The sequence below is a fragment of the Antrostomus carolinensis genome, unplaced genomic scaffold (genome assembly GCF_000700745.2).
Source record: "Antrostomus carolinensis isolate BGI_N321 unplaced genomic scaffold, ASM70074v2 scaffold27720, whole genome shotgun sequence".
NCBI lineage: Eukaryota > Metazoa > Chordata > Aves > Caprimulgiformes > Caprimulgidae > Antrostomus > Antrostomus carolinensis.
Window position 1 is genome coordinate 30,934 of NW_010288143.1, and position 22,453 is coordinate 53,386.

The window sequence follows — 22,453 nt, forward strand, 5'->3', positions numbered from 1 at the left end:
GCCACGACATTCCTACTCTGTGGTAAGTCAGATCCTTATTCATTCTAGGCTTATAAGTCCATCTGTGTTGCCTACAGCAAAACTGTTAATAATCAAGTGTTAGAAAAGGTCATGTAACCAAATGGGCTCTTATTTCACCTTTGCCATTTAATATTTCATTCTGTTCCTATGCAGTTACTGTGCTTTCAGATCACTGTATAGGTGAGAGTTTATTTCAGCAAAAATTTATGATCAGTAAAAGGTACATGTTCTTATGAATTGCTCAAATTTCAGGTGTGATGTTCAAATGCAGGTACAGAAATTGTGGGCCTATTCACAAAGGCTTAACTAGCCCTTAGTGAAGCTAATCTTCAGGGCGCTACTGTGATCAATGAAGAGACCGATTATCTCTTCAGAAAAAGACATAGAGGACAAATCAGTGGAATCAAAGTCAGGTTCCTTTGAAGGGAAGCTTGTGTCTTTTTTATTGACTATAAAGGGAAACTGAAGAGACTGGCTTCCCTAGCAAAAGTTATCTTTTGTAATATCCTGCTCCATCCTATCACCCCACCCTCATGAAACTCATTTTGGTTGCCAAAAACTGCACTACTTCCATTACACCTTAAATCTACTGTTCTTTCATATTGCATGGATCAGTTTTATAAAGATGTGACCTATTGTTATTTTTAGTTGAAATGTGCAGTTTCTTTGTGTTCCCCCTGGAAGTTCTGATAAAAAGAAATTTACTGAATTCAGTTAATTTCAGATATCTGAATATGTCTGTAACTGGTTTTTGTTCTCTTCTGGCATTTTGCAGGGACCTGGCTCAGATTATGAACCGTTCATGAAACAAAGAAGAAAATTCTTGCCTTCAGATGAATCTCCCAGTAAGTAAACTATACAATTGAACATACATAACAGATTTTTCATCCTTAATGCTTTCACAGACATAGCATGCAAAGATTTTAGTCAGATTATATATTTGTTTACAAAGAATAGGATATATTTTGTAAATACTACAGTGGAGTACAAATAATGCATATATAGGGAATTTTTTTTTTCCTGGGCTTCACAAATAATTTATGTAGAATTAAACAGGCAATGAAATGTCATGAGTGCCCTTATATATACTTACATTGTGCAGTGCATAAGCGTCCATCTCTTCCCCTACTGTCTTCTAAATTTCTGTCTCTTAATAGAAGTCTTCATGGATTTGGATCTTAACCAATATCCAAACATTCACTGTTTTCTGCATTTTTAGATCCCAAATTGATTGATCTTAACATTAATTACATGATAAATAAAATCATGCTATTTTTCCCATGTTTTTGTTTTAATAGAAGGCATCTCAAAATTTTCACCACATTTAAGACCATCAGACAGTCTTTCTTCATTGATCTCAGAGAAAGAATATATTAAATCACTAGATCTTTCATCAAATGAGCTGGAGAACATTGATGCCATCAGCCAGAGTAGCTGCTTAACTAGTCATCTGGAACATCTTGAGAAACTGGAGCTCCACCAAAATGCTCTTACAAATATTCCAGAACAACTGTGTGAAGTAATTCTGCATAATTTTATGTAATACAGGTTGACATTAGTTACAATAAATTGTCTCTAACAATGTACTTATAACAATGCTATTTATTAATATGAGTGTATATTTTTGTACGCTTCATATATTCATTCAATTTTCATTCAGTGGATTTGTGTTCAGCTAGAAAGAAGAGTATTTTCATTGAACTTTTTTAAGTCATTTACTGCAGAGAAGTGCTTTAGGACGTGTTATATTGAGTCATGTAATAATGTAAATGGAACAGAACTGCAATTCATATCTGTTAAATTTTATGAAAATTAACTAATTCATTTTGAAGAATGCTTTGTATTTTATTCTGTAATAGAAATATTACATTGGTATGATTTCTATTTTCTGCTATTTTTCCTAGTGAGAAAAATAGAAGTAAATTAATAAATTGTATAAAATATAACTCAGTTTAAAACCTATAAATTCATATTTTCATTCAACTTTTAAAAAACAAATTATCCTTTTCTTTCAGAACTTGAAGTGCTTGACTTACTTGGATTTGCATAGTAACCGATTTACTTCTTTTCCAACTTATTTACTGAAAATGAATTGTATTGCGAATCTTGATATCTCTCGAAATGACATTGGACCTTCCTTTGCTTTGGATCCATACCTCAGATGTCCAACTCTAAAGCAACTTAATCTTTCATACAATCAACTGGTGTGCACTCCTGAATTTCTTACAAACGTTGCTGACAATCTGGAACAGCTGTTGCTGGAAGGGTGAGTAGCATTACTAAATGGACTGAGCATAACAAACTTGACAGAAAATGTTGGTCATCCAGCATGATGACGGTTACAGCATGAAAGGATTGTTTAGTCAGCAGTGAAACACTGACATTGTCTTCCAAATGTGTAAATTGCTACAGTTTTCAGTGTTGTATTACAGAGTACATGAGAGTATCTATGGGCCTTGGTAGAATCTAAGAGCATTGCCATTTCAGTGATGTACTAAAAATATTGTAATTCAACATTTTTGTACTGCCATACTATTCATCCATATGACTGTCTGTGTTGTCTAACATATTCAACTATGTTTTCTGTGTACGGAATACAGTTTCCACTGTATTTCATATTCACCAAAGGTTTTTTGGAAGTATGATTCATGGAATTGCTTTTATTGGTATGGATATGTTTTAAATTACAGAAGCAGTGAAAATATGTAATTTTCTGTTTACCAGTACTTTTATCATATTTGTTAGTTAGTGAGATAATTCATACCTCTACAGAATTCTTAAGAATGCTATTATTGATAGCTCTGTAAACTGTAGATACTGTCTCATTCATCTCCCATAACTTATTTTAGGTAAGATTGTGGTATTTTAACACAGAATTTCACACAGAATAAAGATAGCAACATGTAACTAAAGCAAGCAGTAGTAAATATGTGAATCAGATTTACAAAAGCAATATTTGAAATTCAAAATCCTGATGCATTACTTCATTAGCTTTATTTTGAAGTTTGTTAGCAGTATTACCCTTGCACAACAGTGCTGCATGGGTCTTTTATCTCTGTTTTCGGGATGTCTCTTTCTCTTTTTGGTGTGTTCTTCTCAGAATACATTGGTTTTAATGTTATATACCCATCCTGAATTGTATCCCCTATATGGGATTCCTTTTTTTTTAGATTTAAGTTATTCTGTGACTATAACCCTGCAAACATGTAACTTTGGTAAGCAGAACTATTCACAAATGCAATAGTCCTCTTTGTGTGGGATCGAGCTGCAGTATGTAATCAGGAGATGACACCTTGTAGTACATTCCGACATTTACTCTCCAAATTAATTAAAACAATCTTAATATCTGTTGCCACATGTACCAGTATTTTTGCTGGCTAGTCATTCTTTATATAGATAAAAGTCTTTATTTTTTGTTTACCAGTGTAAGGACAGCATTGTCAGGTCAATACTCTTTTCTTTCAATTTTTAGCTCATAGTTTCTGAATAAAACACTTTTTTTTTCCTTCTTGTTATCATAGAAACAAAATTTCATGCTTACATTCACCTATATGCTTGAAAGAACTTAAAATTTTAAACATTAGTAAGAACAGTATTTCATCCCTTGCCGAGAATGTCTTCATGGGCTGTACAAAACTGGAGCAGGTCAACGCCAGGATGAATGCTCTTCGTAAGTATCTGAGAAAATAGGATCCACCTTCTAGAAACCGTTACAAGTCACAAAATTCCTCAGCCACCAGTATTGGGTGTCTTGGGAGAACACAGGAGGAGAATATCATGTATGCTTGTCCCTGTTTATACAGTTCCCTAAGCATCAGCTTTTGATCACTGTTGGAAGCAGTGTACTTCCAGTGGGGCTTGATAGACATTTGATCTGATTCGACATAACTCGCTGATGTTTTTACATCTGTCATGAATGCTATAAAAATGGTTGAGCGTACTCGAAATCGCACATTCACCGGTGTTGGTTTTTTCTCCCAAGAAACAAGTGATAGGACAAGAGGAAATGGCCTCAAGTTGCACCAGGGGAGGTTTAGATTGGATATTAGAAAAAATGTGTTCACTGAAAGGGTTATCAAGCAATTGGAACAGGCTGCCCAGGGAAGTGGTTGAGTCCCCATCCCTGGAGGTAGTTAAAAGATGTGTAGATGTGGCATCTGGGGACGTGGTTTATTGGTGGACTTGGCAGTGTTAGGTTTACGGTTGGACTCGATGATCTTAAAGGTCTTTTCCAGCCAAATGATTCTGTGATTCTAAGTATTACTACATTATATCCAGCGTTGTCTTCTGAATAAGAATGTTTGATTCACTTGCCTGAACACAGCTGTCATTTGAGATGCTCTGAAGTATCCCACTTGGCTTACAGCTTCTAGTCTTCCATAGCTCCTGTGTTGTATCTCCAAGCCACGTGCAGGTAGTTCAGGGACAGCAAGGTAGATCAGCTTCACTAGAACCCAGTGTTTGAGCAACTGAATTGAGTACAGAGCGTGTTTCAGTGGCTTAGCGCATTTTATGCAAAGGTATCAAAATTAATTTACCCATGAAAAATAAAGATTGCATAAATAGGATATCCATGAGACTGTAGAGTTCATAAGTTGCTGTCAGAATTTTATTTCTGTCTTCAGGGGATAGAATCTTCCATTTTGAAGTTTTTGTCACAGTATTTCAGAAGGTAGCTCTGACACCTGCATTAACCACATCTGGACCATTAGAGTGATTTTTGTATGCATAAGACTCACTGCTCACTGGGTCAGTTATGGGAATGTGATATATACTGGCAATACAGTAAAGTGTAAGTAAGATTATTTCAGTGTTTAATGCTAATATGAGATGAAGTATAATAGTACGATAAAAGCCAGTACATTAGCTTAGTTCTAAGCAACTTTGATCTTGTGAGTTTAGTTTTAAATAAGCTTTTTAAAAAAGATACAGGTTCAGCCTTAGGTAGCTTGTACAAAGACCTGTGTATGGAAGATGACAGGCTGACCTATTAGTCTATCTTTGATTTTAGAAAATTCCAGTCTTTAATTTAAACTGTTCTGAAAAGTAATAAGATTAACGTCTTTTTCTTCTCTAGAAACAATACCTAACTTGTCATCCAGCATAACAAGCTTAAAATTATCCCAAAATCATTTTATTAATGTTCCAGAAGCAATTCTTCTTCTACCACAGTAAGTTATTATTTTATTTATTGAAGTTAATGTCAAGTTCTTGATGAAGGAAATCTGATGGCAAGACCTTTCTTAAGCAGAAAATTCTGCATGTTTTACTGATTTTTCAGGAAATCTTCTCTAACAGGTTAAATCCAAAACTTAGTAGTTTTTAACTGAAGACAAATCAATCACATTTTCTTCATTATTTTGAGAAATTCTATTCCTCGGATTAAAATAATTGTTACTGAAAATATTTGCTTGACTGCGTATTATTTTCTTGAAACCAACAGTAAAAAAATACTGGCAATTTTTCCTTTTCAGGAACTTCTGCAGACTTTTGCACAAGGCTACTGAGATTAGTTTTTCACTTCCCAAATATCACAAGTTATTTATTCTCAAAGACTGATACTTCCTCTAGATGGAATTGTGATAAAGATGCATGTGACATTTATTTTGCTCTACCTTCAAAGCATTAATCATGTGAAAATCAGACTTCTGCTTTTTTTATAGAAGTTACTGACCTTAACAGGTCACTAGAATGAGATTGTGGAAGGAGTGCATCAAAGGGATGATCAGATCAGTTATCTAATAGATGTGGTAGATATGAGTGCTGATGGCACTATGGGGAGGGCAGATCCAGAGATTTGTGAACTTACTTACTTTAATCAAATTTACATAGAGCACATTATCATTGACCTGATATTACACTGCTTCAGCATGCTAACAGCATGCAAATTTGATGGATGTGTTGAAAAAGGTGCAGTTTTCAGGTTCTACATCTCTCAGCCCAGACAAATCAATAAGGAGTTGCATGGATTTTTGGCCTGCTTCTTGTTCCACAGTAACATAGAGAGCACATTTGTCCAACAGATGACTTCAGAAATGAAATGTTCTTTTTTATGTAGTTCTTAAATACATATGTAGTTGAACTCTATAATTTATGTACATACATCTATTCAGAACATATATTCATAAAAGCATCCTGATAAAAGAATGAGGTATCCACACCATCTGATGTTAGTCTCCTAAGTGAGGAGCAAGAAAGAGAGCAGTTCAGATCACCTAGTGAGGCTCCATAGTTCATAAGTGGAATCTTGGGTTCTAGAAAGTTGATCATACCCAGAAGTTCTCCATTGCTTTTTTTTTAATTGAAATTTATAAAAAAGCACATGAAAATACATATTAGGATTATGTTAGATTGCAATTAACTTCTTAAGTACATTTAATCTATTGAGTTAGACATTGCATATAACAGTGTACTTCATAGTCCTGCACTCACCTGTAAATGGAATCCTGAGCTAAGCCTGGGTATAAATATCTTTTAACTGTACTGTTTACAGTTGAATTACTGAATATTTGCACTACAGGAATGTGAACCATATTCTGTGTCTTCGACTAATCTGATTAGAGCCATGCGTGTCTGCAAATTGTAGAAAAAAGAAGGAAGTGGACTATTATCACAATATGTACGCTTACGTAAAGTGACTCTTTCATTTACTGTCTGAAACATATACACACAGTACAGTGTGGATGTTCATTTTCATGACCAGCCAATTTCATTCACAGACAAATACACTGAAAGAATGTTATATTGAATCAATCATATGTATTTTCTTACCATTTTCTGAGGTAATGAAGACCTGCTTATGGTTTCTTAATTACTTTTGCTCATAGTAGTTCTCTATCTTCTTCTATCTACATTTCTGTCAGAAAACTGTCTGTTTTGATATCTAATCCATTTGTTTATTTATTAAGAATTAATACAGTTCCAGTTAATCTGTTTTATTTTTTTCATTTGCTAACTTCTGTCTTTTTTATTTTCCTGTTTTTAGTTTGCGATCAGTAGATTTAAGCCAAAACAAGATCATAAGCCTGCCTGGACCAATGCACTGGAAATCATTAAACTTAAGGGAGCTGTTATTTAATCATAATCAAATAGACGTCTTGGACTTGAGTGAAAAGGCATGTGCATGGTCTAGGCTAGAAAAGCTACATCTGTCCCACAACAAGTTAAAGGAGGTAAAGTGTAAGATTCTACCTAAAGAAAATGAAGTCTCTTGTCAATTTAATGCAGTTTTTCAATGTTCATTTGATTTTCATGTCACTTCTCATATCATTGTAAATGCTGTTAGTAGAATGGTACATAAGTGCAAATAGTACTTCCTGAGAATGAAAATCAACATATTCTGTTAAGCTTTTCTGTCTGGAATGTATCATATAATCAGTTTATATAACGGATTCATTATGAGGTCCTTTATCTGTTAGTGTGGGATATTAGTCTTGTTTATTAAAAAAAGTTAAACTACAGCAGTAAAAATAATACCAAGTTTTGTTAAATATTTAATGTATTCATGCTCACACTGTTTTTTTTTTTTATGTTTAATTGCCCATTAAATGTTCTTTTATTTAGATTCCTCCTCAGATTGGCTTCCTAGAGAACTTGACTTCTCTGGATGTAAGTCATAATCCCGATCTGAGATTCTTTCCAGATGAAATGGGAAAACTGACCAAAATCTGGGATCTTCCTTTGGAAGGACTCCATCTTAATTTTGACTTCAAACATGTGGGATGCAAGGCCAGAGACATTATCAGGTTTGTTTTCTTGAATATTCTTGTTTTGCTTTCTTGGGATATGCAGTAAGCATTAAGAAAACAACACATCCTTTTGAAAAAATGTGCTGGTTTATGCTATGAAATCCAGCCATGCTACTCTGTGGAAGGTATCATATCATAGCATATCAACAGACACATATAAAATAGATTATAGTGACTTAGGCTGTAACAGTATTACTTCTTAAATTTGGTGATTCTATAAACCATGCAATAAATGGTGCTTACCAATTATTTCTAATCTTGTGTTCCCAAGTGCATTGCACAGAGCACATTTTTTTGTAATTACAAAACAAAAAAAGACACTCTCAATTAAGCTTTAACTGTCAAATGAAAAATTAGAATAGACTGTTAAAATCCCAGTAGTATCAATCAGATACTGAAAATTTGAAGAAAATTGTATGGTTTTAGATTTTTCCATGGTCTTTGAGTTCTGTTGGTGTTTTTCTTTATTATACACTTCTGTGAGTTCTGCAAACTTTTTTATGCCAGATTTCTTCAACAACGACTGAAGAAGGCTGTACCTTACAACAGAATGAAGCTCATGATTGTTGGAAACACTGGCAGTGGAAAAACTACCCTGCTACAACAACTGATGAAATCCAAACGAACAGAATTGGGCTCTCCAAAAGCTACAGTAGGCATTGATGTAAAAGACTGGATCATTCAAGGGAAAGGCAAAATGAAGAAAGAGCTTATATTAAATGTGTGGGATTTTGGAGGTATTTCAAGAGCTTGCTGTCCTTTACTATTATCCTTCCTAACACATTACTGCATTACTTATTCTTAGAGTCAGCCTGTGAAATTTTGACTTGTGGACAGTAGGATCATGCAAACTTACAGCAAAAGTCAAGTCATCATTTATAAATGAGTGAAGTCTGTAAATTGGCAGTTAATCCCTCAAATTTAATATAAAGCCTCACGAATTTCTCATCACCAAATGTGGTGTGACCACTCATTTCAATCATATCACTCTAGAACTGTCATTTCAGAATAGTAAGAAACTGCTTGTAATCACCAGAAGGATCATCTTCCACTGAACTCTTTCTCCCTTTTATAGTCGAGGTCTCTCTAGGCTCTACACTACAGTGTCACTGTTTAGTAAGGTCACAGAAAATAAAGCGCTCAGGAGGAGTCTGAACTTTGGCCTTTTGGAAAACTTTCTAAGTTTGGGGGACCTCAGAAGCACTTCAAAAATTCAGGGATATTTTCCATTACTGAAAAGTTATTTTTCAGCAGCAGTCTGTAATCATTTAAATACACTCTGTGTCACAATGGATAAACACAGAACAGCAGCATTCAAGCTGAATGTCCAGCTTCAGTTGTGATTTTAAGTGATTGATCATGTGAACTTAGAAGTCTTATTTAAGTTGCTGAAAGGATAGAGAAAGAGAGGGAAAAAAGAAGGAAGGAGTGAGGGCAAAATTCAATATTGGAGTTTTAAAAGAATCATGTCCTTTCAAGTTATCTTTGCAGCATCCATGTTTATCGATATTAAATCTTACACTTCTTGATTTAAAACTAGCTTGCATATTTCAACACTTCAGTCAATGAACTACCACAGATACCTATTAAAATTCATAGTTATTACAGGTTTCCTGTCAATTTAGATAATTTTCTCTAAGCATTTATTTCCTTTGTGGATTAGTGATCTGAGAGTAAGTGTTCTGCTGCCTTTTTATGACCTGAAATATTCAGTGAGAGACATACTGAACAGTAAAAAATTTTATCATTAGGACAAGAAGAGTTTTACAGTACCCATCCTCATTTTATGACACAGAGAGCTTTATATCTTGCTGTTTACGATCTCAGCAAAGGACAAGCAGAGGTGGATGCTATGAAGCCATGGCTTTTTAACATCAAGGTAAGCCATAGATATGTACAGAATGGAATTCCACTTTCCAGGGAGCTGTTGGTGAACAGCAAATTAACCACAAATATTTTTAGAGAAGTGAAGAGGAAAGAAGCTCTTCAGCAAATAAAAATAGTGTGATTAAACTAGAGCTGAAATACATCCATCGTATATTGGATATGAAAATATTTGTAGACATACAAATACGTGTTCCGACCATTTTGTACTTAAAATGGTACAGAGTGATGTGCAAAAGAATAGTTTGTATGTTCTGGCAGTATTTTGAATTGACTGATAAGAATAAGAAAGGGATAGTATTAAAGGGATGACTAGTTAAACCTGCTCTTTCTTTTACGCTATTGTGAATTCTGGGGAAATCAGAATTTGAGTAATTTAAAACTGACTAGATGCAGGTTTGAAATTGTGCTGTTAAGTATATGCTTAGCATCCTATTGTTAATAGGAATGATTCTGGGACTGTGGTAGGGAAATGAGTCTGAGAATCTGCCTATATATTTTTCTTTTGCTCTAAGTGTTTTATTTTCATTTGATGGAATCACCCCATGGTGAGCATAACTTGTCTTGTTCTTTGGATGGTGGTTACCCATGTCTGGGCAATGCAGTTACATAAAGATTTTGGAAACTTATCCTGTTTGTTAAACTTGTCTTTTACACCTAGAGCACTGATACAGGACAGAGGGCTACAGTCAGTTTAGTGTTGATGAAGACCATCTCTGTTGTGTTCTCCTTTGCTGTGTAGTACTCACTGGTGTTTCATTGCTGCACTGTTCTGATAGCAATTAGCAGAATACCCTTTGCTTTTCCATTTTGTTGGGCGTTTATAATGAAAAATACAGTTGTCCCTCTATCCTACTGGCAATGTTATTAATCTGCAAAGTAAGAAATCCAGATCTATACTGCTTCCTTTTAGAAAAAGTTGATTTTTTAATATTTCTGTTTTGAAGTAGACTGCTCTCTGTATGTTAAAAAATAGGTTTCATATTTATAGGCTGATGCATTTTTACTGACTTATCCAGTAAAGGCTATCATACAGGATTGCATTTTAAACTTACTCTGAATACAGACATGAAATAGTATTTCAAATTTCAGACTTATTTAGAAGACGTATATTTGAAGAGGGAGAAACAGTTGTTTTTTTCATTGTATTGATTGTTTTGACTAAATTGCTCACATTTTATGTGGATATAAAACAATAACATGAACATTCACTATTGAGTTAATCAACTATATGGATCTTACTTACAGGCTCGAGCTTCAACATCCCCCGTCATTCTTGTTGGCACTCATTTAGATGTTTCTGATGAAATGCAACGTAGGGCCTGCATGAGTAAAATTACTAGAGAGCTGTTGAATAAGCGAGGCTTCCCAGCAATCCAGGATTATCACTTTGTGAATGCTACAGAAGAGTCTGATTCCATTATCAGACTTCGGAAAATCATAATAAAGGAGAGTCTTCACTTCAAGGTAAGCTACATAATGTTCAGAATGTTGAAAACATCATAGTTTTAGTTAAATAAATAGATTTTTAAACATTAATTAAAGACATAATTAAATACATTTTTAGTGTGATAAACTCATCCTGCCTTCCATAAAATGTTACATACATTGGGCTCAAGAAACAGGAGCAAAGCACCCAACTGTGTTTCCCTTAAGTGTCAGTAACCTGGCCAAATTTATTTCTTCTCCTCTTGTCCACTGACTATCAGCAGTGGAGACTTTTAATTGAGTTACTGCCCTGTTCCCTCTAGTTTATCTAAATACATGTGTAAAGATATTACAGATTACAAGAGGTATTGTGGGTTTTTTTAATTAATTTGCCTCTTATCTTGTGTTAGCTTGAGATGTATGACAATGTCTGTTCATACAGTGAATATATTCCTTTTACTTCAAATCAAAGTTTCTTTCTGAACTTCTCAGAAGACGTATTTTATTATGTACATATAATACGAAAATATTTTCTTCTCTGAGTATTGATTTATAGAAATGCATTCATATTCTAATTCTGGAAGAATAATTAGTTGCATCTGCCTTTCAGAAGCTATGTTTGTCAATAAGAGTGTTCTTGTTCCTTCTTGCTGCTACTATTGAGTGGACATACTCACTTTACATCTTAGTTTTATTGTCTGCATTCCACATTAATAAATTAATACATTTAAGATTAATATTCTTAATTATACAGATCAGAGATCAACCAGTGGTTGGTCAGCTAATTCCCGACAGCTACCTGGAACTGGAGAAGAGAATTTTGATGGAACGTAAAAATGTCCCAGTTGAATTTCCTGTGATTGATCAGAAACGCTTACTGGAACTGGTCCAAGAAAGCCAGTTACAACTGGATGAAAATGAACTCCCTCATGCAATTCACTTCCTGAATGAATCAGGTAAAATATTATCTTCAGTGTATATTTGTAGCACTTTGTTGCAGATCTGCAGCAGACTTGTACGCATTTTTAAATCTCACACAATTTTGCCACAAAGTGTTGAGCTGAAATGCTTAAGCTTGGGTAACATTAGTTTGATAATCCAGGTTATGTTATAAAGGAATTCCGTGATGTAAAGGATCACTACTGTAACAATTTGTGTATCTTACCCCTCCGTGGAAACATCAGACCTGCTGGTTAGACAGCACAGTTGAAAGATGCAATTGCCATAATAGCTTGAATAAAATAACAGTTAAGTGAATATATGTAACAATTTATCTTAGTGCCATACAGACTTAATAAGATTAAATAATAGACCGCTCAGAGCATAGCTGTTTGGCAAAAACCCAAGTCAGATTACAAATCTAACAAAACAACTGAAAATAAAGGTAAAGCTGAACAACCCATAATTGCATTCTGCTCTCCTGAGATATTAACATAAATTCAATAGCTGTAATTATTATTGAAATGGCTTATGTCAAGTCACATAAGAAAAACAGCCCAGAGTAGGGTGTTTATTTTGCTTACTATGGAGCTTGAGAAATGCATTATTAATGACAATATTCTTTGTGCAGGTGTACTCCTTCATTTTCAAGACCCAGCACTACAGCTACGAGATCTGTATTTTGTAGATCCTAAGTGGCTCTGTAAAATCATGGCACAGGTTAGATTCTGATTATGTTTTGTATCTACCTTCATGGAACTTTTTCCCCTGTCTCAAACCACTGTAACGTATTAGTCATTCTTCTTCACCATTTCTTTACTGTTTCATGATCTAAAATTTTCAGAGCCCAAACTGGTTTATCTGGCTCTTTCTGTTTCCATTGCTTTCTAGACAACTGTCTGTCTCAGTGGTTCTGTGTTCTTACACTGTAGTCACGTGTAATCACATGTAATCAGTATCACATAAACTACACCAGACACAAAAATACACGTAGAATAGGAAAACCTCAGGGATGTGAAGTAATCCTGCAATATATTATGACAGGTTGAAGTGAAAGCTGCAACTTTGGATTAAAGTAGTAAGAATGGGGGAAGAAGGGTCATTGTATGCTTGGTACTGATGGCAAAGTGAGTGATATGGATTCACATGTTGGGACAGGAGAGTAGCAGACTGACTCTTTAAGCGAAGCCATCATTGATATGCTGATGTTGAAACACTCAGATTTTTTTATGTATGTTCAGATTTCCTAACCTTTGAAACTTCACCTTTCTTTCAGTGCAGGAAATGGGATGGCAAAAATGTGAGTTTGAGCCTTTAAAGCTGGTGCAATTAAGAGTGAGAAAAGACCTATGAGGTGATGCTGTCAGTACCAGTATACTTGTGTAAAGTGCTGCTATGAAAAATCACTGTACGTAGGCTCCTTTCAGAGAACACTTCCACAAATTAACTTGTAGAATAAATTTCCATATGATATGGAACAGTGAATGCTACTGAAGAATGGTAGCACACTAGTGGCTTGGACAGGTTAAATTTTTTCACTTCTGTCTTCTTGCTGGCTAGCATTATGGAAATGTTTGGTTTCACTGTGAAATGGAGTCCATTTTTTCCCCTTAAATAATAGGCTACCAAATATTTCAGGGAACATAGTTTTCCAGGAAAATGCTATCTAATGATGACTGTACACCTGAAATTGTTTTACTTTTTTTGAAAGATTCTGACAGTGAAAGTGGAAGGCTTTTCTAAGTATCCTAAGGGAATCGTAAAGCGTTCAGATGTGGAAAAATTCCTTTTGAAGAAAAGCAAGTTTCCTAAGATCTACATGTCACAATACTTTAAGCTTCTGGAAAAGTTTCAGATTGCTTTGCCATTAGGAGAGGATCAACTACTAATCCCAAGCAGGTAAGCAAAGAGCTAAACTGGCAAATGAGAGCCATAGTGATGGATGAAAATGAAAACCTCCCATCAGGCTAACTGGTTTAACTGACCATCAAAGCAATTTGGCATATGAAAGTGTGATATATACTTCGTACACTACATTTTAGTAATGCTTTCACAGACGTGTTAAGCTGATCTTGTAGCAGATACAGCTTAGCTCATATTAGTGTGGTGGGTAAATGGAATCTGTAAATGAAAAAATACTTTATGAGGATAGTATTTCTTCTACAGTTACCATTCTTTGAGACTACAGCAGGAAGATTATAATTTAGCTTTACATTGTGATGTGCCAGCATTACAGACATTTATTGCAATATTAAAGATAACCATGAATTTCTATAGTCTGTTTTCTTGAAGTAAGAACCACAGTCAAGTTACTCAGAGGCAGTATCTCCTCCAGACAGTCACCATTAAATGTGGTGACAAAAAAGTGTTATGAATTTGATTACAGTCTTTTTGCTTTATCTGAAGCAGATAACACAGTTTCTCTACCTCAGTTACAGATTTCCCTAATGTGTTTACTAATGCTTATTTTGCTTAATGGAGAGAGTCTGGCATGGTTGCATTGATTGGAGTTTCTATGTTCTTCAAAGACCTGGGATAGGAAGATTTTATCGGAACATCTTACCTGCCCTTTTTCTCACATTTGGTATCTAATGATAGTTAGTGAGATTCTGTTGGGTTTGAATTACAGCAGAACTTTAGCACAAGCAAGCAGAATAAGCATATGCACTGTCTGTCTGCTGCCTGATCATTTGAATCATTCATTCGTTAATAAATAACACATTTTACATAATAAATAATGTATGTCATCAGTCAGTTTGGATATAAAGTACATCTTTAAATACTGTCTAATATTTTATTCTTTCAGTTTGTCTGATCACAGACCTGTTATAGAGCTTCCCCACTGTGAAAATTCAGAAATTATCATCAGGCTTTATGAGATGCCGTACTTTCCTATGGGATTTTGGTCCAGGCTGATCAACAGGTTGCTTGAAATATCACCTTACATGCTATCAGGAAGAGGTACAAATCTTGTATCTTCAAAAGCAATAGTTAGCATGTTTACTTTGAATGCCAACACCTGCATTTTAAAGCTCTAAACCCCAATATTGTTTTGCTTTAGCTAATTTCTGGCCATTTCACAAATAGGGCGAGGGGAAAACAGTGGTCAGTTTTCTAACTTAGAAATAGCTAGACAGTGCCTGATCTTTTGCCTGCCTACAGCCTGGTAGGCAAAAGGAAGTTAAGGTTGTAAGCAGCATGTTTCTCTTCTTCACATACTAGAGATGTAGGAAATCCTTGTATTTATGCAATATTGCCATTGCCTCTACAAGGAGTACAGGAAAGGATATGTCTTCCACACAGAAAAACAAACTGCTTTTCTTCAGGTTCATTGATTCTCCCTTTATGAAAGTCTAAAAACTTTGCTTTTGTCAGAAGTTGGGAGCTGTCTTTAATTTTTTTCCAATAATTCTGTGCTTTGCCATGAGCTCTATCTGCTGAACTTTGCAATTTCATTCATCTTTGGTTTTTTAATGTGTGATTTATGAATACTGTTGTAAAGTCTGAAAAATATGCATTGTTAATGCTCTGCAAATTTGATTTATAACTGCCTGCTCTCCTGGTATTCGATTTCCTCCTGAACATAGAATTCTGGTTGCATCTTGGTATTTCACATGTGTGTGACAGAGGGAAAATTTAAATCACTGATTTTATTTCATATGTTGCCTAAGATATTCTGTATTTGAATCTGAACTCCCCTCAGCATTTCTGTAATCCCTACATGCATCACCTGCTACATGACTTAACATCTGCTTAAATACTTTTTTGGTGGATGTGCCTTATAGAACTGAACACCAGTTGGCATATATTCAGCTTTTCTGGGCCTGTTCTGTCTGTAAAGTTGTAGCCTTTATTTTTGTTTGTTATTTGGGTAGGCATAAACCTACAATCATAGTTAAATATTTAAAGTATCATGAATTGTTCCATGTATTTAAAAATATGACATTCATATTGGAGATCAGATTTTAAATCTAATTTTGTGTTTTCTAGAGCGAGCTCTTCGTCCTAATAGAATGTATTGGAGACAAGGCATCTACTTGAATTGGTCTCCTGAAGCTTATTGTCTGGTGGAATCAGCAGTATTTGACAACAGCCCAGACAGTTTTTTGAAAATCACAGCACCTTCTTGCAGAAAAGGTTAATTATTCCTGTGCCTGATTTTTCTTCAGTTTGGTTGCAACTTGGCATTTTGGCTTGTTGTGCTTTTGCCTTTGGAATGTAGAGTTTAGCTTTGTAGTTACAAGTATGGCAGATGGAGGCTGTAATTTCCCTCTTTTGCTTTCTTAAAGGGTGCATCCTTTTGGGGCAAGTTGTGGATCACATAGATTCTCTCATGGAAGAATGGTTTCCAGGTTTGCTGGATATAGATGTATGTGGTGAAGGGGAAACACTGTTGAAGAAATGGGCTCTGTACAGCTTTCAGGATGGTGAAGAACACCAAAAAATATTGCTTGATGATTTACTTAAAAAAGCTGAAGAAGGTATATATTGATATATTTATGGCATTTGAGGTATATAGAGTTGTACCTGTATGTAGACAAATATTACACAACATCCTTTATATAATATTTGGGTACTTCACGTTATTTAAAAATCTTTCATTTCTGTAAAAAATAATTACAGTATGAGTCAAAAGCAACTTGTTCCTTTTTTTATGTAAGAGCTGTCAGTATAAGTATGGAATATGGGACAGATTGCAGCTACTCTATAGTTGTGTACAAATGGCAATAAGGAAAAGAATCGTTTTGTCATGATACAAATTATGTGTTTGAAATCGTTTTGACATGGTACATGTCATTCATGGAACTGAATCCAGCACCCAGTGAAACTGATGCTAGATCTTTTGACTGGACCACGTACAACAGTAATTTAAAAGGCAGTGTTCATGATGACATTCTACATACTAAGATAATTCTTTCTTTTTATAGATAGAAGAGTAATCTCTTGGTTAGTTTGGTGTTGTTACAGAGCAACAGTTGCTATCACATTTGATTGGTACATATACAGAACCTTGAAAATACTTTAACATGTAAGATACACTAAGTTGAACGGCAAACTTAATTAGTGTTCTGTTCCATATATATGTACATTTATGTCTATGTGTGCTTATATATATATACACACACACACACACGTATTAATTGAATTCTAAGTACATTGGTCATACGCAGTCAGAGATCCATGTACCTTTCAGTGCCTTTTGAATGATGACTGACCTTTTTTTTGTTTAATTGTCTCATTTATTTTTCTTAGGTGACCTTTTAGTAAATCCAGATCAACCAAGACATACCATTCCAATAGCTCAGATTGCTCCTGATCTGATACTGGCTGATTTGCCTAGAAATATTATGTTGAACAACGATGACCTGGAATTTGATGAAGCTCCTGAATTTCTCTTGGGTAAGCATTATTTGGTGGTTTTTTTTTACAGAGCTTATTTAAACAAATCTATTGAAGTCAGTTCTGCAACATACGGAAAACATTTTAGAGATTTATTTTCTGTGGAGATGAGTTTTTTATGTATTCTGAATTTTAGGTTATTGAGTTTTGATTTTCCATTAACTTGTATGCTAGGATACTGGTTTTTATGTGTTTACATTACTGATCCTGAAGCTTAACATGGTAGATGATCCACATGTTTTAAAATTGGACCCTTTTAGCTATTTTTCTTATAAATGGTTGACATCCCTTTGTTTTGAATACTCTTTTCAATTTTATCTTTGAAAAGGTGATGGTGGGTTTGGATCTGTATACCGTGCATCCTATGGTGGAGAAGAGGTTGCTGTAAAGATTTTCAATAAACATACTTCCCTCAGGCTCCTCAGACAAGTAAGAAATACTGCCTTTTTTTCTGTAGTGCTGCTCTTGGAATACCAACCCTAGTGAAGACCTTAAAAAGCTTAAGTAAAGTGCAGGACTTCACTCCAAAACATTTCTGAGCTTACTTCCTGCTGCAGAGGTTATACCATTTGCAGTACTTAATCTGATTTTACAATTTACAGGAGCTTGCCGTGCTTTGTCACCTCCATCACCCCAGTTTAGTGTCTCTCCTGGCTGCTGCAATCCGTCCCCGGATGCTGGTGATGGAATTAGCCCTTAAAGGATCTCTCGATCGTTTGCTTCAACAAGACAATGCAAGTTTAACTAGAACACTTCAGCACAGGATAGCTCTACATGTAGCTGATGGCTTAAGGTAAATGTGACTTCTACGTTGCTTGTAAAAACAGGATAGAGCTGCAAGTAGGATTTATGCAAATAAAAAGCTTATCTTTCTTAAATCTCAAGCAGAGTATTCCCTGGGTCAGACAGATGCTTGTATTTTTATGATTGATTAGCTGATATATAACACAAACTTTTGTTATCTGTTTTTTTCTACTAACAAGTGGCGCTCATATAAGTAGAGAAGTAGTGAGAGCTCTAGGTGGAATTTCAATGTGGCTAATGATTTCTTATTAAAATGTCAAATTAATTTAGTGCATTTTTAAAGTTCTGAAAGTCCATTAACATCCTCAGGAGCTATTGAAGCGTGCCTGTGAAACCACAAAACCTGCAAAGGAGCTCTGGGACCAATGAAGCTTAAACTTCTAAGATTTGGTTTTCAAACTGCCAGTTACACTTCAAATAACACTTGGTACTAAAATACTGCAACGTTTATGTGCCAGTAAATAGTGTAATAAAGTCAATATCCAGTAAGGCAGTGTCGTGTTGGTGGTGTTTGACATTTTTTAACACAATATTTAACATTTGTAAGCACGATTTACTGTTGTGGGAATAATGCATTCAGTGCGTGTGTATAGATGCATCCCTGAATGATGCATGCTTTCAATAAATACTTTTTTGATTAACAGGTACCTGCATTCAGCAATGATCATCTATCGTGATTTGAAGCCTCACAATGTGTTGCTTTTTACCCTATATCCCAATTCAGCTGTTATTGCAAAAATAGCTGACTATGGTATTGCCCAGTATTGTTGTCGAATGGGAATAAAAACCTCTGAAGGCACACCAGGTATGAAAAAATGCTTTGTTTTACAGCAAATTATGTCAAAAAACAGCTAATTTTTTTTTATAGACTCTAAGAAGTAAGTCAAATCTGTACTTTAGTCAAAATCACAAAATGTAGTCCTAATTGTATTACGAGTTGTGTTGCCAGATTTATACCTCTTGGCCTTTCTTCCTATTCATGTTTTAACTCCTTTTAGAAGAATCAAGGAGTATACTTTTTAGAATGAAGGAGTTCTCTTTAAGAAGATAATAAATGAAATTAAATACATTAATTTTTTTTTTTCTGTCTTGTTTTAATATGGTTATTGTGGTCTTGAAATTGTACTGCTAAAGTTATTTGTTGTTTTAATTTTCAGTAATGCATAGGTAGGTCTTCATTTTTTTTTAAAGGCAATAAATACCTGCACTGTTCCCTGGCTTTAGAGAAAACGTATTAGCATCCATTTTAAAGCACTGAACAATTCAACAACTTTGAAAAGTGCCTTTAGATCTTGGAAATGTTGCATGAGGGTGTGACTTCAAGTGTTAAGTACTAGGCCTTCAGTACAGGCTGCAGACTTGCCCTTCGTTTTCAGAATTCATAGCTAAATGTATTATTGTATGTGTACTTGTGCAGGAGCTCTGTAACTGATATGCTGTCCCCTTCCTTTATACTAACTGCTGATATTTTTGGAGGTCTGCCACATGCAAACTATTGCCAGCCCAGAAATAGTGTGCTATTTTTGGTTTACTTCCTGTGACATTTTCGTCAATAAGCACTTACTCTTAAAAGGACAAAGATGGCCTCAGCTTGGTGTGAATCATATCTATTAATGAATGATTTATTTCCAGGATTTCGAGCACCGGAGGTTGCCAGAGGAAATGTTATTTACAATCAGCAAGCTGATGTTTATTCATTTGGCTTGCTGCTTTACGACATTTTAACAGGAGGAGGTAGAATAATGGAAGGCTTGAAGTTTCCAAATGAATTTGATGAATTAGCAATACAAGGAAAGTTACCAGGTATGCCTTGTTTCTTAATGTTTCTTAAAATTTTAACATGAAAGCGGACCATTTGTCCTGCCTCCTCCAAAAATAATGTCTCATGTTTTATCTTGTACCTGAGAGTGATCAGAGAGAGCAATTTTTAGAAGCTTCTCCTAATTTCACATAGTCTGGAAATAGTGAGAAATAGGCATCTATTCAACATCACGTTGGTTATAATTTCATTGCCATTTCAAGGGATCAGTTGGTTCACTTTATAAAGAAATAGAGGTTTTGTATACTTGGGACTTTATACAGACCTAGCTAAAATGGATGTTGCTGAAGGTACCTTCTAATACCATGTCTGGACTTGACCCTTGCATATGACTGTGATCATGCACATCATGCACTAAGATAAATACAGTTCCACTTCTATTCTTTGATTGTGATACATTATGTTAAAAAATCCATTATAGCTGCACATCTTAAAATCTTTTAAAAAACCCTTGAAATCTTATTTTTTTTAAAAAGTGCCACTCCCTTAAAAGAGCAGCTACTCTCAAGGGTTTTAAATAGAAATTCCCTTTTAACTTGTCAAGAGTGTGAAGTCCCCGCTGAGCCAGGTAACATCTTAGTATTCCATGTGCATTACAATATGTAGTTGTTGTCTGCTGGAAGGAAGATTAAACAGGCTATCAGGCTGGACATGATGTAGTCAGCTGGACAGTGTAACTCAGTATTTGGCAACTTCTGTGTAAAGAGCTGTTTAAGTTTTGTAGTACTACAAGCTCAGTGTGTGGTATTCTTATTTATTCCCCTTCAATAGTGGATATGCTCATTAAACATTCTTTAAGACTGAAAAGTCATTCCCTCTAGGAAAGGGCAGCAACTGTACCACTTAATCCAACATGGCTTCTCCATTAGGAGAGACAAAGAATTCATACATTTTCTACTTCTTAAAGAGAAGAGTCCAGTTCGTAGCTTAGACAGTTTAAACCCCCTCCCGAAAGAGGCCGTCCCAAGAACTGATGACTAAGTATCTCTTGAGTGCAGCTGTCCATTTGGCTGTTTTCTGTATTGTAAACCTTATGAAATTATCAGAACTATTAGTTTCTGGAGATTGTACAGTTCCATCTGTGCACGTGGTCATCATTTATATATTTCCTTCAAAAAAGGGGCTTGCTGAGCTCACAAGTAAACAGTGCCTATCATTTGCTGAACAGGATGTGTTAATTTGCAGGTATTTTTCATTAATGTTACCTCTGTCTAATCTAGGACTGGAATATCTGCTGTGGATTATGATGAACTAAAAGGAAAAGTAATACAAGCACCATTATTCATGAGTGATTTGTTCTTAAAGGGGTCAGCACCTATCGTCATAAGATACATATTCCCACTGAGTGGGAATTTAAACTTCCTTATCTCATAAATACTGTATGGTGTTGTTTATCTAAGTTGCTATACTTTTTATTGAAAGTTCATCTGTATTCCATCTACTCTGCCCAAACACAGAAGAATAAATGTTGAGAAAAATGTTCACAGGAATTGAAAAGACTACAGGCTGAAATGACATGCCCTTGAATGGTCAACATTAATCAAAACACAACCCACACATATCTGTGATTCAGTCCTGGGTATAGGGACATTAAGAAAAACTTAAAGCAAAATCCATTTGCTTTAACTACTTTTAATTAAAAGGACTCTGGCCCTAGCGTTTCATGCTCTAGCTTTTAATGACAGATGAGCAATTCCAGGCTGTTCGTGCTGACATTTTACCTAAGAGTATGGTATTTCTTAGAGCAGCTCTGTAAAAAGTTAGATGAATTCTTAAAATACAAAGAAAGTTTTTCAGAACTCTCATTTCTAAACTAAAGAAGTTACCTAATTTTACATTTTAGATCCTGTCAAAGAATATGGGTGTGCCCCCTGGCCTCAAGTTGAAAATTTAATTAAAAAGTGTTTGAAGGAAAACCCTCAGGAACGACCAACATCTTCCCAGGTATTACTTAGTGTATTTATTTGTATTTTTGAGATAGATGATACTATGAAGTTGTTGTGCTTTCTAAGAAGAAATAGGGCATTTAAGTTAGAAAGAGGCACAGAGTTTTTTCTGTTCTTCTTTTCTGGAACTGAAACGGCCATGGAATATTGCCTGCTCTTGCCATCCAGGATAAACTGTTCCATTCAAATCTACCAAATCTAAATTTATTCTAGCCACTGTTTTTCCCTGTGTTGCTGCATAGCAATTATAATGAAACAGGTATTTACTAGAGCTGTGCAAAAAGGACTTTGCTGTATCGTATCAGCGTGGTTAGCCTATACTGTTCCATGCGTGTGAGAGGAGGAACAGCAGTGTGAATCAGAAACCTATCACATATCGAGTTGCTCTTTGAAATGGGTGAAATTTTCAAACGTACCTTAACCCCATTGATTTCCTGAAATGTTAACAGAAAAATAAGAGTAAA

The 22,453-nt window shown here is 35.1% G+C and overlaps 1 protein-coding gene across 1 annotated transcript in view; it reads left to right on the forward strand.

Annotated features, from left to right (window-relative positions):
• The window catches only part of LRRK2 (leucine rich repeat kinase 2), a 59,814-nt gene that overhangs the window by 26,522 nt on the left and 10,839 nt on the right, over positions 1–22,453 (forward strand). The window contains 23 exon segments of the mRNA XM_010165669.2: positions 3–22; positions 797–866; positions 1,320–1,540; positions 2,037–2,287; positions 3,543–3,691; positions 5,099–5,192; positions 7,007–7,193; positions 7,585–7,766; positions 8,277–8,506; positions 9,521–9,648; positions 10,902–11,120; positions 11,836–12,037; positions 12,652–12,740; positions 13,732–13,919; positions 14,827–14,981; positions 16,011–16,157; positions 16,310–16,501; positions 17,274–17,420; positions 17,749–17,849; positions 18,023–18,213; positions 18,869–19,029; positions 19,857–20,027; positions 21,887–21,987. Coding sequence (XP_010163971.2) covers positions 3–22; positions 797–866; positions 1,320–1,540; positions 2,037–2,287; positions 3,543–3,691; positions 5,099–5,192; positions 7,007–7,193; positions 7,585–7,766; positions 8,277–8,506; positions 9,521–9,648; positions 10,902–11,120; positions 11,836–12,037; positions 12,652–12,740; positions 13,732–13,919; positions 14,827–14,981; positions 16,011–16,157; positions 16,310–16,501; positions 17,274–17,420; positions 17,749–17,849; positions 18,023–18,213; positions 18,869–19,029; positions 19,857–20,027; positions 21,887–21,987 — 3,596 coding nt within the window.